The sequence below is a fragment of the Mustela putorius genome, unplaced genomic scaffold (genome assembly GCF_011764305.1).
Source record: "Mustela putorius furo isolate JIRA1106 unplaced genomic scaffold, ASM1176430v1.1 tig00000127_pilon_pilon_pilon, whole genome shotgun sequence".
In the NCBI taxonomy this organism is placed as follows: Eukaryota; Metazoa; Chordata; class Mammalia; order Carnivora; family Mustelidae; genus Mustela; species Mustela putorius.
The window spans coordinates 13,602,501-13,618,644 of NW_025421288.1; the positions used below are offsets into that span (position 1 = coordinate 13,602,501).

Consider the following 16,144-nt stretch of genomic DNA (forward strand, 5'->3'; position numbering starts at 1 on the left):
CCAGGCCTGGTTCGATGGGCCTGGCATCAGCCCGGTGCTGGACCCCCTCGCAGCTGCTGCCCCCCTGAGCCCTTGCCAGGGGGGCCGAGGCCTTGGGTCTGGAGGTCTACCCCTTCCTTGTCAACTGACAGCAGTAGGGTCCCGCTCGTTTGGGGGCCCACCCAAGTTGCCAGGCATCGAAGACGCCTATCCTCCATACGAGGTAGCTGTAACCGAGTCCCACAGCCCGGGCAGCTTAAAGAAGAGGGACTCACTGTCTCCGGGTCCTGGAGGCTGCAAGTCCACGACTCGGGGCTCCCTCGAGCGGAGGCTGGGAGGGCCAGTCTATGCCCGCCCTCATGCTGGCTGCGGCTGGTTTGCCAGCGATCCTCGCCGTTCTCGGCAGCTTGCGAAGCTCTCGCCCTCTCTCTGCTTCCGAGTTCACGGGGTGACGCCCCGTGTTCAAGTCTGTCTCCAAATTTCTCCATCTCCCAAGGACACAGTCCTATGGGATCGGGGGCCACCCTGCCCCAGTGAGACCTCTTCTTTACTTGAGTACATCTGCAATGACCCCATTTCCAAATAAGGTCACCTTCTGAGGTCCCGAGTAAGTCCCCCTAACTAACGGAGGGGGACCTTAGCAGATGCAATGCAATGCGCAGCTCCCTCCTAAGCCAGGCCCGAGGGGAAGCAGCTTGGGCCGCCGACCCGTCAGGACGGACCCGAGCACAGCCTGCCAGTGGCAGAAAGCACATTCTCCGCTCCAACTGGTTTTAAATATTAACCCCTGGCACCAGAGAGTTCTCTTTTCCCCTAGGGAGCATCCGTCAATAGTCACAGTGAAGGCTGGGTGGGTGGGATCCCACCGCACTGCAACTTCGTTCCGACGTCACCGGCGACACAGGAGCCAGAGTGGAACCAGCTTTGTCCCCCCCGGCATCCCTCCCCTGCACAGCTGTGAAGTCCAAGAAAAGTGAGCCACTGCCCATGCTCCGCAGCGCTCACTCAGGGGACCCCACCCACCAACACTGTTGGGGGAGCAGGTGTCACGGTGGGGGGGCAGGGAAGGCACCCGGTCCAAGACGGAGCTTGGCCACCCGCTGTCTCTGGCCCCGGGCAGGTCACGTCTCCTCCCCAAGCCTCCAGGTTCGCTTTCTTAGGCGAAGATGGTAAGCCTCAAGGCTTTGGCGGCAAGTTCGAGGATCAAGGAGTTTGGGGGGAGTCTTACCTGGCGTGTGACACAGGTGCTCGGGACCGTCCGCGGACCAGCACACCGCTGCACGGCGGAGGGAGGTTTTCGGAGTTCTCAGCAGAGTGAACCAGTTTCTCTTCTCCCTCCCCCGTCTCTCTCTCTAGCTGTCCCCCCGACGTGTGCACACACACATACGTACAGTCTAGCCGGAACAGGCGTGCGTGCACACACGCACACACACACACACTCATGCACACACTCACTCACACACACACGCATCAGCCTCTTCTTTCCATGCACGCTAACCGTCTATTGGTTTAAAAAAAAATAGCCACTTTTCAAGCCGGGGATTAAAATGCATCTTTAGCTCGATTCCTCAGAACAGTCTTACATCTTAACACAGTGACTTGGCACAGACGCTGCTCCCATCACGGGCAAATATGTTTCAAGTAAAAACGCCAAGTGTCTCCCCGGGCTGTGTTGTAATCTATTAAATAACAAAGTAGAATAAAATACTTTAATGTTCCGGTTACACAAACGCCCACACGTCCGACAGCAGAGGGGCAGGGAGGCTCCCCGGGCGGTGGAAGCCCCGCGCCCGGCCGTTTTCCCCGTGGGCGAGGGGGGCGCCCGGCCAGCGGAAGCCCACGGGGGTGTGGACGGGAAGCAGCCCTCCCTCGGAGGCCCGGCTGCCTTCTGATCTGACCCGGTTTGAGAGAATCGGGGAGGGCTGGGCCTCGGAACACCAGCGGGGCAGAAGCAGGGGAGGGGCAGGGAAGGGGGGAGCTGTCCTGGGAAGCTGCCGGGCCAGCGGGGCCCACGGTCGCTCTGCACCTGCCGCCGGGAGCCTGGACGGCCTTCTCTGTGCCGGGCCTGGTGATCTACGCGCCGCCTCGCCGGCTCCGCTTCCTCTGCCGCCGTCGCTGCCGCCGGGGCCGGGGACCCTTGCCGGGGGATCCGGGCCGCCCGCCGCGGAGCCCGGCCCCGCTCTGCAGCAGCCGCACCATCTCGTGGTCCTTGTGGTCCAGCACGCGGGGCAGGAACCAGGAGGACTTCTGGGTGCGGCGCGTCTTGAAGCCCCTGCGGGGCCGGCCCTTGCCGTTCACGGACACATACCACAGTCTCTCGGCACCGGGCTGGCGCTGCGCCCCGGGGCCGCCGGGTGCTGAGCGGTAGAGCCGCGAGGCGTACGTGTTGTAGCCGAGTTCGTGGATCCGCTCCACAAACTCACACTCGGCGTTGTAGCTCTCCTGCGGGGGCGAAAGGCCTCGGTCAGCCGCTGGGGAGGCCCCCCACGGAGGCTGGGGGCTGGGGTCTTGGGGACCAACGGTCCTGTCGCCAGGCCTCTCTCCCCGCCTCCCCCCTGCCGGACGCCCGAGCCTCGGCTGCACCATCCTCCCTCGCAGTCTGGTGAACTTGGCCCTCAGGGTTCAGCTCAAGGCTTCAGCTGCTCTGCCAAGCCTTCCTGAGACCCCGGGGAGAGCCCTGTGCCCCTTCCCTGGACACGGACTGGGGGTGGGGGTGTCCCGGGACAAGGAGGAGTGGCTGTCACAAGCAGAGCAGAGACGGGGCCTGCCCTGCATCTCTGCTGGAGGCGGGGAGGTCAGCAGGACATCTGGACACAGACGGTGTCCCAGGCTGCTTTTGGAATCTGTACGCGAGAAAGAGAAATGAGCACTGGGATCTGGCGGGGTCCTTGTGAGCCTGGCTTCTCCACGGCACTGGAGTTTAAGTCCCGGCTCTGGGCCTTGATCTTGGAGAGGGGCCGTCTTGGCCCCCGCGGTCCTCACCCCACGCACCTGGAGCCGAAGCCAGGAGCCCCGCCGGAAGCTGGGGGCACAGACACTGCTGTTGTCAGGGTGGCTCAGGGGTGCGGGCGCCCCACACAGTGGGGCTAGAGGAGACGGCTGCCCGGGGAGGTGAACGGGCACTCTTGTGTGCATCTGGGACAGACTGGGAAGCATGGGCTGGGCCCGGGTCTCTGCCTTCTCAGACACAGGCATCCAAAGGCATCCAAAGGCATCCAAAGAGCATCCAAAGGCATCCAAAGAGAGGCACAGACTCTTAACAGGCTTTGCACCAATGCCCCCTGGACCACCTGGTGGGGTGCCCCCAGATCAGGGGTGGTAAGTCTGACTTACACCAGCCCAGGTCAGGCTTGGGTCTGAGCTGTAGGCAGGTGCACAAGACAAGTGCCCCCAGGGCTTCCCTCCTCACCCGGCGCCAGGGGGCAGGGCTAGAGGCCAGGGGATAATGGGCAGAAGGAGCCTGAGATCCTCATGGTCTCCATCTGCAGAGGGAAAAGGGGGTATCGCTACTGAGTGCAGGTGGCCCAAAGGGCCCCGGGCCCATTCTCAGGGGCACCCAGGTTGGTCGGGGCCGGACCCACAAACGGGACAGCATGTGGCCTAGCAGGGCCATAGGGCACGTGATGGTCGAGCACCGCACACCTCTTTCCCCAACGACACGTAAGGGCAGAGGAAGGGGTGGGGGGGCTCCCATTCAGCTGGAGGAAGGGGCTGCCTCTCCCTGGAACCTCAGCCCCATCTGCTGTCCCAGCCCTCGGGGGATGCCCAGAATGCCCCAGGTCACGGCACAGGTGCTGCTGACGAAGACAGGGCATGGGGTGGGGGGGACCCCAAATCCCAGAGAGCTACAGGGCTGTTCCATCTGTGCTCAAGGCCTTGTACATGGTGTGGGTCCAAGGGCCATTGGGGGTGAGCAGGCAGGCTCAGGACAGATCCCCATGCCAGGCGGCTACATTAGCATCTGGTCCCCACGCTCAGCCGTGCGGAAGTCAGGGACAGTGCAGGCTCTTGTCCCAGGCCCTTCTGTCCTGTGGCTGAGGCCCAGGAACCAGGATGCCAGAGAGTGGGCTTTCACACTGTGGGACAACGGAAGGGATCCGGTCTTGCGAGCCTGTAAGAGTGAGGCATGCAGGCCCTGCATAGGGGAGTCCTTGACTTTGGGGGACACAGATCTTGCACTTTGGAGGGGCTCCTAGAGTCCAGATGACCAGGAGGAAGGTGTCAGCTCAGGACCAGGGTCACAGGCCAGGGGATCCCAGCAGAGACTCGCAGTGGCCACAGTTCCCAGTGCTTCTCCGGGCCCAGCTGCCCCACCCCAGACGCTGTGCCCCACAGGGCCGCCCCCAGCCGCCCCCCGCCACGGACCCTCTGCTTGTGCCACCTGCTGAAAGTCCGCCTGCCTCTGCCCGACCTCAGCCTCGGGGAGCCCACGCTGCCTTCTCAGGCTCTGCCGCACTCGGAGCCGCTCCAGAGAAGCCGGCCGGGGACGGGGTGCAGGAGACCGGCAAGACCGCCCCCGCAGCTGGCTCTGAACCCCGGGGACCAGGCAGGGGTGTGCAGGGAGGGAGGGAAGGCGGCCGGCTGCGGGCAGCGCGGTGCGGCGAAGGGGTGAGGAAGCGGAGAGGCAACTGCCCAACGAGGGGACATTTAGGAGTCGTTACGGAGAGCCGGGCCCTTCTGATGGGGGCGTTTGGTCTGGGCAAGGCAAGGAAGGGTGACCGGCACGGCCTGCTCCGGGAACGCAGCGAGGTTCCAGAGGCTGCGGTGGGAATGACGGTGGGAGGTAGGTGCCGAAGGCGGCCTGGGCAACTCCCCTGGGGGCCAAGTCACCTGGGGGCCAACGTATGGGGGATGGGGAGCTCCTGGAGGCCACAACAATAGTGGATTCACTTCCGAGTAAGATCCCAAAACATACGCCTAGCAGAGAGTGCGTGCGACATATGGGAAATGCCGAGGGCACTGGTGAATGAAGGAATGATTGCCGGACGGCCGGACGGAAGGAAGGAAGGAGGCAGGCAGGCCAGCGTAGTTAGCACTAGTGACAGCAGCCACAGGTAGACTCCGACCCACGGGGATCCCCCAGGTCATGCTTTGTCCTGTACCCCAAAGCCCTGGGCCGCCCCGCACCCCGCACCCCATACCCCAGAAGAGGTGTCAAAGTCCTTACACTTCTCCTCCTGATTCAGCCCTCCCTGCCCAATCTGTGAACTTCCCCCGGGTGGACGGGGGCCTCCAGCATCAGCAAGACCTGCCCCTTCACTGCCAAGAGCAGAACTCCTCCCAGGGCCCCTCTCCATAAGGGACAGGGGTGTCTGTAGGTAATCTAAGACCATTTCAGGATCAGAAGTCCATTCTGCCCACTAGGCATCAGGGGTCCAGGACGGAGGCTTTTGGAAAGCCACAGTCTGCCTCAAGAAAAAGTCAGACCAGGGGCACCTGGGTTAAAGCCTCTGCTTTCGGCTCAGGTCGTGATCCCGGGGTCCTGGGATTGAGCCCCACATCGGGCTCTCTGCTCCGTGAGAGGCCTGCTTCCTCCTCTCTCTGCCTGCCTCTCTGCTTACCTGTGATTTCTCTCTGTCAAATAAATAAATAAAATTAAAAAAAAAAAAAAAAACGAAAGAAAGAAAAAGTCAGACCAGCCCTGGCCTGAGGGCTTGTCTTTATAAGCCGCAATCAGTGTTTGCAGACTCCAGGAGCACGTGCAGGAGAAGCTGGGCACCGGAGGGTCCCTCGGTTCTATTAAGCGGCCCCCAGGTCAGAGAAAACCAATGGGTTCGTTCTGATTTTTGCATTTCCTTTAGCAAAATAGAAAAACAAACTCTGTGATAAAATAAGGAGCGGAAAGGAGTGTTTTCCTGCAACTCTTGCCCGATCACACTTGGCCCAACTTCCAGACGGGTAGGGAGAGGCTGGCGTGTGTCCCCTGCAAACAGGCTGAATGGAGAGAGGGGGGCTGCCGGGAGATGGTCTCCGGCTGTGCTGTCTAGGTTCCTTGTGGATGGAAAACCTCTCATTGCCCGAGGAGGTATCAGCCGAATTGCACGTAATGACTAGTTGGGGGCAGCAAATTTCCTGCTTACACGCATTTTACTCCAGGCATCCCCACCCCTGCCGTTGGGGAGAAGGACATGGTCAATGCCTAGAGTCACGGGACCCTTCTTCTGTTGGGGGGGCCCCTGGCGGTATACAGATTGGGTTCCAAATCTGTGTGCCTGGGACACGAGTCCTGTGTCCCTTCCTCTATGTTGGGGCCTAAGAACGAAGAGTTCTCCCTTTCCATCCTGGGGAGAACCGGCTGTGCCGTGTCCTGCTTCCCTCTCGTCTCCCTCCAGAGCACTCTGCTGAGCCCACAGAAAAGTTTTGCCCAACACACAGTCGCGCTGTGCTCCAAGGCTCACCGGGTCCATTTACACCAGTGGAAATTTGTGGGGGGACAATCTCTGCCTTGCTGTCAGCAACCTTGAGGGAAGGGCAGTGCTGGCGAAGAGAAAATGTTTGGAGGGGCATTTTCTGACCCAATGGCACTGGGGAACATAACACGAGTCTCACCCCTAGTGGGGTCCTCCCCGTGGGCCATGCTCCCAGCCAACCGCACTGGCAGCCGCCTCCAAGAGAAGCCGCTGGAACGACACTGGGTGTCGACACCCAGGGCCTGAGACCCTGGTCCCAGGTGGTTGGTCCTGCAGGTCCCCATGCTGCTGGGTCAAAGCATTATACTGTCCACGTCCCCTCTGTCCCCTGAGGAGAGGTCCAAGGGAGATGGCTGTCCCATGCACGCGTGCCCACAGGAGAGAGTGGACTCACCGAGGCATAGAGCCGCCCCCTCTTGTTCATGGCCAGGTACCGCCCAGAGAAGAGCCCCTTGATGGCCACGACGCCCACCTCCACCGCCGTCATCTCCAGGATACCTGGAAAGAGTCGTGAAAGCCCATCACTTCCCGTGCCTTCCACACAGCTCAGGGCGGAAAGCTGAGCCCCCAGGCCGCTCGGGGGCCGGGGTGGGGAGGGGGGAGGACACTTGGGAAGCTCAGGGGAAGGCTTCTCCGAGGAGCAGAATTCAAACAGGGGAGGGAACTAATACAACCAATGCTTCTACGCCTGACTGCCAGGGGCTAACGCCTTGCAGGAGGTGAAGCTTATTGGAGCCTGTCGGCTGCCTCGAGAGCCAGTTTCGTGATCTGACAGACGAGGGAGCTGAGGCTGGGTGACTTTCCCAAGACCGCAGGGACGTGTGTGAGCTGGAATGCGAGCCTGGGCTGCACACAGCCGTGCGGGAGCTCTCCGGGCTAGGCTGCGGCCCTGGATGGAGCTGGCGGATGATACAGTCCACGCAGTGCAGAGCACTGGGCCACCCAAACTCACTGGCAATGGACTTGGGCAGGAGATAACTGTCCAGGGCAGGGTCCAGGCGGGATGCAGGAGCTGAGCAGGAAGTGGGATGAGACACTGCAGCTCCCAGAAGGAAGCCGCTCCGGGCTCTCCCACTCCTCACTGCGTTTAAGGAAGTTTCAACCTCCCCTAACCTTCCTTCTGGACACAGCAGTGCTTTTTCACCAGCCGTCCTCCAACAAAGGCCCGAAGTGGGGCCACTGTCTCCCCAGAAGGGCTCTAAGGGGCACTGGAGCCTCTGCAAGGCCGTCTTGGGGGAGGGGGAGGGGGCTCTCTGGGTGCAGCCCTGGCTTCTGCATGGTAGTGATCACAGAGCCCAAATGCAGCGCCACCTGAGATCCCCCCCCACCCCACCCCCCGAGGCAGGCTGGGCGGATTCCGAGGCCCCCACCCAGGCACCGGGGAGCGCGCCTCTGGATACCCCGGAGGGGCGGCTGCGGATTGCGCCCTCCTCCGCCTCCAGGCTGCCTGCCTGGGATACCCTGAGAATTTCCATGTTCTGTGACTCCGTGGGGGAGACTGGATATGGAGAGCACCAGGTGTGGCTCTGAGAGGAGGGTGTGAGCTCCGGCAGCCCCATCCTGCACAGGGGGACAGCCGCGACACAGCTTGTCCCCAACACATGTATCCAGAGGCTTCCTCCCACGACGTCCTCCCCAGAGCTGTGGCTTTCCTAGAGGAAGCCGCGGTTTCCCGCCACCGCCTTCAGTCCACCGCACCGCTTCCGACCCGCGGGGTGCCGCAGAGGGACCCCTGACCTAGCCACGCTCCCACGCTGCCGGACGGCTGCCGCACCGCTGCCGCACCGGAGCTCCGACCTCCTGCTGCCCACCAAGCCGAGCTGCTTCGGTCCCCTTGCTTCGCGCTCCTCTCAGGAAGGCTGAGCTCCAGCCAGGGTCCCCGCGGAGGGAGGAGCCCAACCCTGGAGCCCGCGGGACCCCACGAGCACGGTTCGGGGCTGTGTGGGGCCGCGGGAGCATACCTGTGTCCCCCACCCAGGCCTAACCGGTATACCCCCCCCCACCAAGGGGCACGCCCACCCTGCCTTTTGCTCTGCGGCCCAGGGCAGAGGCGCGAGGGCTGCTGTTTGGCCTGGGGCGGGGGGCGGGGGGGGGTGGCTCTCCACCCACGGCGGCCGCGGCCCAGGACCCCCTCTCTGTCCCTGCCACAGTCCTCCAGGTGGAGGCGGCGGCTCGGGCGGCCACCTGGGCGGCAGCGATCAAGGAGCGCGGAGGCGCCCCGGGGTCGGCCGAAGGAGAAGTCGTCAAATTAATAAAGAAGATAATAAATGCCTCGTCTAGCGCCTCTTGTCCGAGAAACTCAAAGGGCTTGAACTTGTCAGGGCCCCCGAGTCCAGCCGAGCGGGGAGCCCCGGGGCTGCCGACCGCTCGTCCCCTCGGACTGGAGACCCCCAGCGCCCCTCGCGCTGCTCTCCCCGACGCGACGGGACGGCCGGGGACCCCGGCGGGCGCCCTCCGGGGCGGCGTTGGCGCGCCCTCCTCCCCGGGGAGCCGGCCGCCGCGCCGCGGGGCCCGGCACTCACTGTAGGCGCTGTTCTCCAGGCTGCCGTTGACGCGGCCGCTCGGGTGCAGCTGGAGGTGGTACTTGGTGGCGCAGTACAGTTTGCGGCGCCGGGGCGCTCCGCCGAGGTGCTCGTAGACGCCGCCGCGGCCGCCCGCATCGCGCCGCAGTCGCGCCCCGGGACCCGCGGCGGGCCAGCCGGGCTCCAGCAGGCTGAGCAGCAGGAGCCAGATCAGGCCCATCGCGGCATCGCGCCCGCCCCGCGGCGGCGGCGGCTGCAGGCGAGCGCGGCGCCCATGGAAGGGGCGGCGGCGCGGCCCGGGCGAGGCGCTCCGAGCCCGCTCCCGCGCCAGGCGGTGCCGACTCCCGCTCCGCGGCAAGTGGGGGAGGGGAGGGGAGGGGCGGCAGGGAGCGGGGGTGGGGGGAGAAGGAAGGGGGGGCGGAGGGAGAGAGAGGGGGGGGCACCCCCTTTAATTTTCACCCAGGATCGGGTGAAATTTCCGTTGCTGCGCAAAGCGCTGAAAGAAAAGACGGTTCGGCAACAAAAGGCCGACGTGGTCCCCAGGCGGGGGCGCGGGAGGGGCGGGGAGCCCGGCGGGGCGCGGGGTTCGGGCCGGGCGCCGCCCGCGCACACTCTGCCCCGGCGCAGCGCCGTCGAGCCGCGGCTCCGCTCCGCCGCGCGCCCCGCGCCCCCGCGCGCCCTCCCGGCTCTGAAAGGTCCCTTCCCGCCCCTCCCCCGCCCCCTCCCCCCAGGCCAATTATGCCTCCGAAAATTATAGACCGAGGCCTCGAGGCGGCCGCCCCAGGCCCTGTCACCCCCTCCCGCCCCCCATCAATCCCCCGGCACAATGGGAACGCCGCCGATGACTGATGTCCGCGAAAGCAACTTGCGGGGAAGTCGCGCTGACAAACGCCCATTAAAGGCGGTGCATAATGAAGGGGGCCGCGGAGGGCGGCGGAGGGGGGGGCCCGGGGCGCGGGCGCGCGTGGGGGACCCCGGGGTTGGGTCTGTGCCCGGGGCTCCCTGCTGGAGCCAGGACGCCGTCTCGAGGGGTGGCGGACCGGGCCGGGAGGCGCACCGCGACCTGGCAGATCCGGAAGGGCGAGGCTGGTGCACGTCGGGCGGGCCTCGGAGGGTCCTGTCCCGGCAGCCCGGCCAGAGAGGGGGCTGGGGGAAGTGGGAGGGGTGCGGGAGAGCCAGAAAGGGGCCCAGAGACAGACAGCCCGAGACAGCGAGAGACACTGGCTCGACAGACAGGGAGAAAGAACAGGAGAGAGCGAGCAGGAAAGGGAGGGACAGACCAAGAAACAAACTGAGACGAGAGAGCCCGGGAATGATCTGAGAAAAGCCCAGGGGTCCGGTGACCACAGAGAAGGGAGAGGAAAGAGGGGAGAAGTGGCCGAAGGGGGCGGATATTCCGCTCGGGGTCGCCGCAGTGGTGTAGACGCCCCTGGGTGGCCCCTGGAGGGGGTGGTGGCCCTATCCCCTAGGGACCGCAGTAAAGAAGGGTTGTGGGTATAGTGTCGGGAGAAGCCCCAAGCGCTGTCCGTTCTCTTGTTCCCCATACCCCCAACCCGAAGCTGGTCACATAGAGGTACGCAGGCTCAACTCCAGCAAAGGTGCTCACCCATGGGGGCCAGGGGTCTAGGCCACAGCCTTGGCTCCAAGCCTGGGATGAGCTGGTTGGGCTGGGATCCCTCGTTCTATCCACAGGCATCAGGATTTGGGACCTTGGTCCTTCCCGGGAGAGGAGTAGGTGTGCAGGGGACCGGGGGACCCCTCCGAGCTGCAGGAACTAACACACCCCATTGGGACATTGCTTACACCCTAGTCCAACACAAGTAGAGCAGCACGTCCTCAGTGAGCTCACCTCAGCACGCTCAGTGCCCCAGGGACCCCGGGGTGGGGGAGGGCACAGGACGTCACCCATTGCCTCCATCCCTGAGGGCGTGGCTCTAGGCCAGCAACTGTCCAGTCAGAGTCCACCAACAGTCTAAAGACCAGGTCACAGGTTAGAGACCCAGACTCTGAATGAAGGTCCCTGCGTGACAGAGGACAGAGGACAGCCTCCAGGCAGCCCCCAAGGACAGAGCCAAGATGGGAACTTACTCACTGGGGTTCCACCCCCAGACCTGGCCTGGGAGTACACACCGTAGTCTTCAGTACGTAGTCTCTGAATGAGTGGACGGCTCAGCCACTTCCTAGCCACGTGACCTTGGCCGTGTAGCACTGCCCCTTGGCGATGCTGGCTTCTTGTGCACGAGATGCCTCCAATGTAGTGGAACTCAGTAGAATTAGCGCCACCGAGGTCCCTGCCCTCCGGATCGGCACAGAGCACGTCCCCGCAGGAGGGGACCATAGTTTCGCGTGCAGACCGTGATGGCTTTGAGGGCGAATCCAGAAGGATCAGCCATCATGCTGGGACAGCAGGAGCCCACGGCCCGAGGTCCCACCCAGAGGACCTGGATGACAACACACATTTTTGTCAGTGTGCCTCCTCCAAAGCAACTGACCTCCCTGGGCAGGGTTTTCTCCTCGTCTCTGGGCCCTGGCGTTGGCGTCCACCCTGGAGCCCGAGGCAGCTGGTCTGAAACCCACCGTTGTCTTCTCCCCCTGCAGCAGTTTCTGCTAGTGCCTGCACCCCGGTCCACGGCTCGCAGCCTCTCTCCCTCCAGGCTCTAGCTTTTGCTCTCCCAACCTCTTCAGGGGAAGAGGTTCCTTCCTGCCTGCAGTGTTTCCTGGCCCAGGAAGCCCCCCACTGCTGGGGTACGAGGCCCTGAGACCCCCCCCTGGGCCGGGCAGAGGGAGGGGGTGCTTGGCTTCATGGTGTCTTCCTGGCAGGGCAGGAAGTCACATGCACGCAGTCGTGCAGGGGTGGGCTGGGCTGTGCTGGGAAGGCAGCATGACCCTCAGGGGGGCGACCTCCGCCCCTCCCCCTCCAATACCGGACCAGGTGTGTGTGTGTGGGGGTGTGTGGTAATAGCGACCCTGTTAATTGCTTCCAAATGGTCGCTGCTGCCGTTTGACTAATTGGTCTCTTCCAGACCCAGCATGGACACCCCCGGGCCTGGTCCCAGCCCCCGCCTCGCCAACAGCCCCCAGTCCCTGAGACCTCTGCTCTGGGGGCACTCCTCCCCCAAATCACCTCCCAGCTCTCCCCGGTATCTGGGTCACCCCCTGGGACCCCACCCCAAGTCCAGAGCACAGTCCTCTGACATGGTCCCCGTCTGCCAGTGGGGGCAGCTATCAGCGGTGGTACTGATGGCAGGCCCTGACCTCACTCTAATGAGGCTCCCCGAGGGCAGTGGGGGAGGGACCTGGCCCGAGTGAGGCCGACTGGAGCCTGTGGGCCCTGGAAGCCCGCAGGTGGTCCCGCTCAGCCCCTCTCGGGGATATCACGCAGCTGGGAGCCCAGGGGGAGAGGCTGTTACCTCCCATCCCCCCGGCAGGCTGCAGCGTCCAGGGCCTGAGCGGGGATGGGAGGGTGGAGGCATCTTTGCTCTCAGTCTCCCCCTTTTGCTTCTGGCTAAGTTGGAAACCAGGGGGCAATGTGGGGAGACTTGAAGGTGAAAGTCTGTCCCCAGCCAGCGCCGTTCTCTGCCTGGTCGACTCCGGGAAGAGCCGCGGGTTGCCCTCCTCTCTCTAAAGGGCAGGGCTGGGTTCCATCGCCAGGCAGGAACCCACTCGGTTGGGGGGCACAGATCCCCAAATATCCTGGGAATCCTGGGCTGGAGGGGTTGTGGGGTTCCTGGCGCCCCAGGGGGCTTGAACACTGCCTGGGCCACGTATGGACACAGGACGCCCCCTGCCCCACGTGCTCGCACAAACTTCAGGCTGGGCCCAGCTTCCAAATGGCGTCACAGGCCAAGAGCACCCCCTGGGCACCGCGGGACCCCAAGGAGGCAAACGAGAGACCCAGAAGGGGGTTTTGCAGGCTGGAGGCTTAGCGTTACTACCACCCAAGCCGAGTCTTTTGAAAACTCTATTTATTTCTATTTTTTTAACATTAAAGAGCTCTATTGAGATATAACTCACAAACCCTGCAATTCACCCATTTAAAGAAGGACAGCTCAGGGGCTCTTAGCTCGTGCACGGAGCTGGGCGTCCGTCTCCCCGGGTTTCCCTGCTGGAGACCTTTCATCGAAATAGACCTCTTGGGTCTGCCCACGTGCGTTTCTCAGGATGCTTCGAGACGCACCCGCGTGCACCCACATTCGTCCACGTGCAGTGCGTGTGGGGACCTTGCTCCTTTTTAGGGCCGAGGGATGCTCCCTCCTCTGGCCCCCCCACCTTTGTCTGGCCGTCCCCTTCATCAGTGACGGGCTCTGGACCTCCCTCCCGGTCGTGAAACTCTCCACCGCAAGGAGGAAGAGGCATTCCCGCGGGCGCACAGCTCGGGTCCGGCTCGGGTCCTCCGCCAGGCCGGCAAAGGCCACCCGGGGCCGTACACCCCTCCGGGCATGGGGCAGCCGGTCTGACCCTGAGCACGGCCTCCAGAGACGCTGGCCCGTGTCTACGACCTCTGTGTGCCCCGGCCTCCTGGTTTGCGAGAGGAGGGACAAGAACCCCCACTGCGCACACCGTTGAGCTTTGAACAATTCGGGGTTCCGAGGGCCGACCGCCCCGGGCCTTTGAAAATCCAAGCAGAACTTTGACTCCAATATTAAACTACCAACAGCCTACAGTTGACCAGAAGCCTTGCCGATAACACGGGCAGTCCCTGGACAGAGAGTTTGTGTGGGACATGAGTCATGTTCTGTACACGCCACCGGTACAGCGAGCTGGAGGCAAGAAATCGTGAGGGGGAGAAAGTGCATCGATCGCGCGCGTGTGTTGTATTTAATCACTTACCGAAAGACCTTGTCTCCAAATACAGTCCGTCTGAGTGGCTGGGGGTCACAACTCAACGTAGGAATCTGGGGGACATGATTCAGCCCATAAACAATGCTAACAAGAAGGTGTGCCCGGGCCTGCTGATGGGGTGGGGTGGCGTGGGGCTGGGTCTGTGACCTGCAGCCTCTGCCTTAGTCCTCCCGGCTGAGAGAAGCCAGAGGAGCTGGGCGCCGGACGAGTGTCCCAGGGGCGATCTCCTGGAGCAAGGGGCTGACCCGGCCCCTGGACTGTGGGTCCTCGAGGGACCTGTGTTCCCGGGACTGGCCATGCCCACGAACCTGTGGGGACTCCTAGTTGCTCTCAGCCTCTCCCGAGGAAGTCTGAGGACCTCCAGCCCTCTCTAGCAGGTGCCGTCCAGGGTAGGTCTGCAGACCACAGCCCCGTGGGCATGGGCAATGTCTGGGCAATGCAGCTTCCCTTCTCACTCTGAGCCAGGTCCAGCACCACCGACTCCACAAATCAAAGTCGGGACCCTAAGATGTGGCTGCCCTCAGTGCCCCCTTGATTTCGTGGCTGCTGACCTGGGCGGGTGCCAGATGGGCATAGACGGAGCGGAGCAAGGTCAGGCAGGAGCTGGCCTGGCACGCATTTTGTGAACGAGAAGCGTTTCTCATTTCCCAACTTGGAGGCTGAGCTGGTGCCCCCTCTTCACCCCCCTCTGCCCTCTTCAGCCGAGCAGGAGAGCCTCCCGTCCCCATGGCCACCAGCTACCAGGCACCCTGACATGCTGCCTGCAAGCCTCCTGTGCTTTCCGGGTGCAGGTCACACCCCTTGCTCCCGCTGGGTTGCAGTCTAGCCACTGCTCGTCTCTCCAGCTCCTTCTCTGACCCTTGGCCTCAGCGGTCACCGGCAGGGTCACCCAGTTCCCCAGAGCCACGGCGATGCCCCTCCTCAGGGGCTCTGACGACTTCCCCATTGCTCTGCCCCCATCTCTGACTGGTTTCGATTCTTTTGTACTTGGCGATCCCGCTGAGAGAGACCCTCCTTGGAGAGGTCTTCCCCGCACCCCTCCCCTGCTGCCCCTCACTCCGGCCAGGCCGAGCGTCTCCCCTCCTCTCGGGTCCCTGCCTCATGGAAGGGCAGCTGCGGGCCCGTCTCACCCACCCGGCTGCGAGGGCCACAGGAGGCCGGGCTGGTTCGCACTTCTCAGTGCCTCACTGCCGCGCCCACGAAGAAACACGAACGAGTAAATGAATGAACGAAAGCCCAGCACCCTCCGCCCGACGCTGGGGGTCGTCAGAGTGGCACCGAGGCGGAGAGGAGGTTCTCGCGCGGACCCTGCTAATGCTGGGTCACGGGGAGGCAGAACAGTATCACATACCATCCTGCTGCCTGGCAGGGGGCGGGGTCCCCACTGGAGGAGGCGTGGAGGGGGATTTCTGGAATGTTCGATTGGCAGAACTCCTGAAAAACTGCAGACGAGGAAACCCCAGCCTAAGGACGATTCACCAGAGGGTATCGTGGGGCCGAAGGTGCCTGTTGACCCGAAGGAGTCCGCCTCACGGGGAAGGCCGTCGGGGCCGCTGCACGGAGCAGGACGGGGACACACACACCAGACCACTCTGCAACAGTGTCTCCTTGCTCTAGGGATCCCACAAAGTCCCTAAAGAAATATGGCCAAGGATGTGTCCCACAACGCCATCCACAGGGAAGGATATCAAACCGGAAACAATAAACCGCGCCACCCCACACCCCGACGTGGCCAGTAAGGCAAACCAGGGCCTGGAGAGGCCACTCCCATCCGCCACTTAACTGTTGAAGGAGTCGGAGTGCGGGGCTGCCCTGCAGGGGGTGGGGGCCGAGGCACCCCGAGGGTCAGGACTAACAGCAGCAGAGACCGAGGACAGGAGATGGGGGGGACCCAGGAAGCAAGAGCGTGTCCATGGAGTGTGGCCCCCGGGGCTGGGGTCAGACCTTGACTGCCTGGCTGTCAAGGTCCCCGTTCCTTCCCATGCATCGAGTCAGTCCTGGGAGCAAAAAATCGGGAGGACCAAGCACCCCCTTGCAGATTGCTGGGGTGGACACCTCAGAACACCCCAAGCCTTCAGCTCCCGCTCAGCATCAGAGGCCAGGAACTAGGGCGGAGGCCTGGCAGGGCTCCTCGGGGACACCGGGCCCTAGACCCTCCCCCCCCCACCTTACCCACAAAACACTGGCACTGCAGGATGAAATCGCTCCAACCCGGGACGGACAGATGGATGGATGGATGCACAGACGGGCTTAAGCAAAGCCCCCACTTGACTTGAGAGGAGAACTTAGGGCCCACGCGGACCCGGCCACTGCCGGTCGGAAGCCGGCACAATGTAGCTAATTGGCCTCAGCCTTGTTCTCTCTCAGATTTGAAATCCTTTTAGCAGCAGA

General features: G+C 63.5%; 1 protein-coding gene across 1 annotated transcript; it reads right to left on the minus strand.

The window, feature by feature from the left end:
- Positions 1-2,052: 2,052 nt before the first annotated feature.
- FGF3 (fibroblast growth factor 3) lies at positions 2,053-9,131 on the minus strand. Its single transcript, XM_045067784.1, has 3 exons — positions 8,912-9,131; positions 6,784-6,887; positions 2,053-2,421 (listed from the first exon to the last, which is right to left on the minus strand). The coding sequence occupies exons 1-3, from the start codon at positions 9,129-9,131 to the stop codon at positions 2,053-2,055; spliced, it is 693 nt and encodes a 230-aa protein (XP_044923719.1).
- Between the last annotated feature and the right edge of the window lie 7,013 nt (positions 9,132-16,144).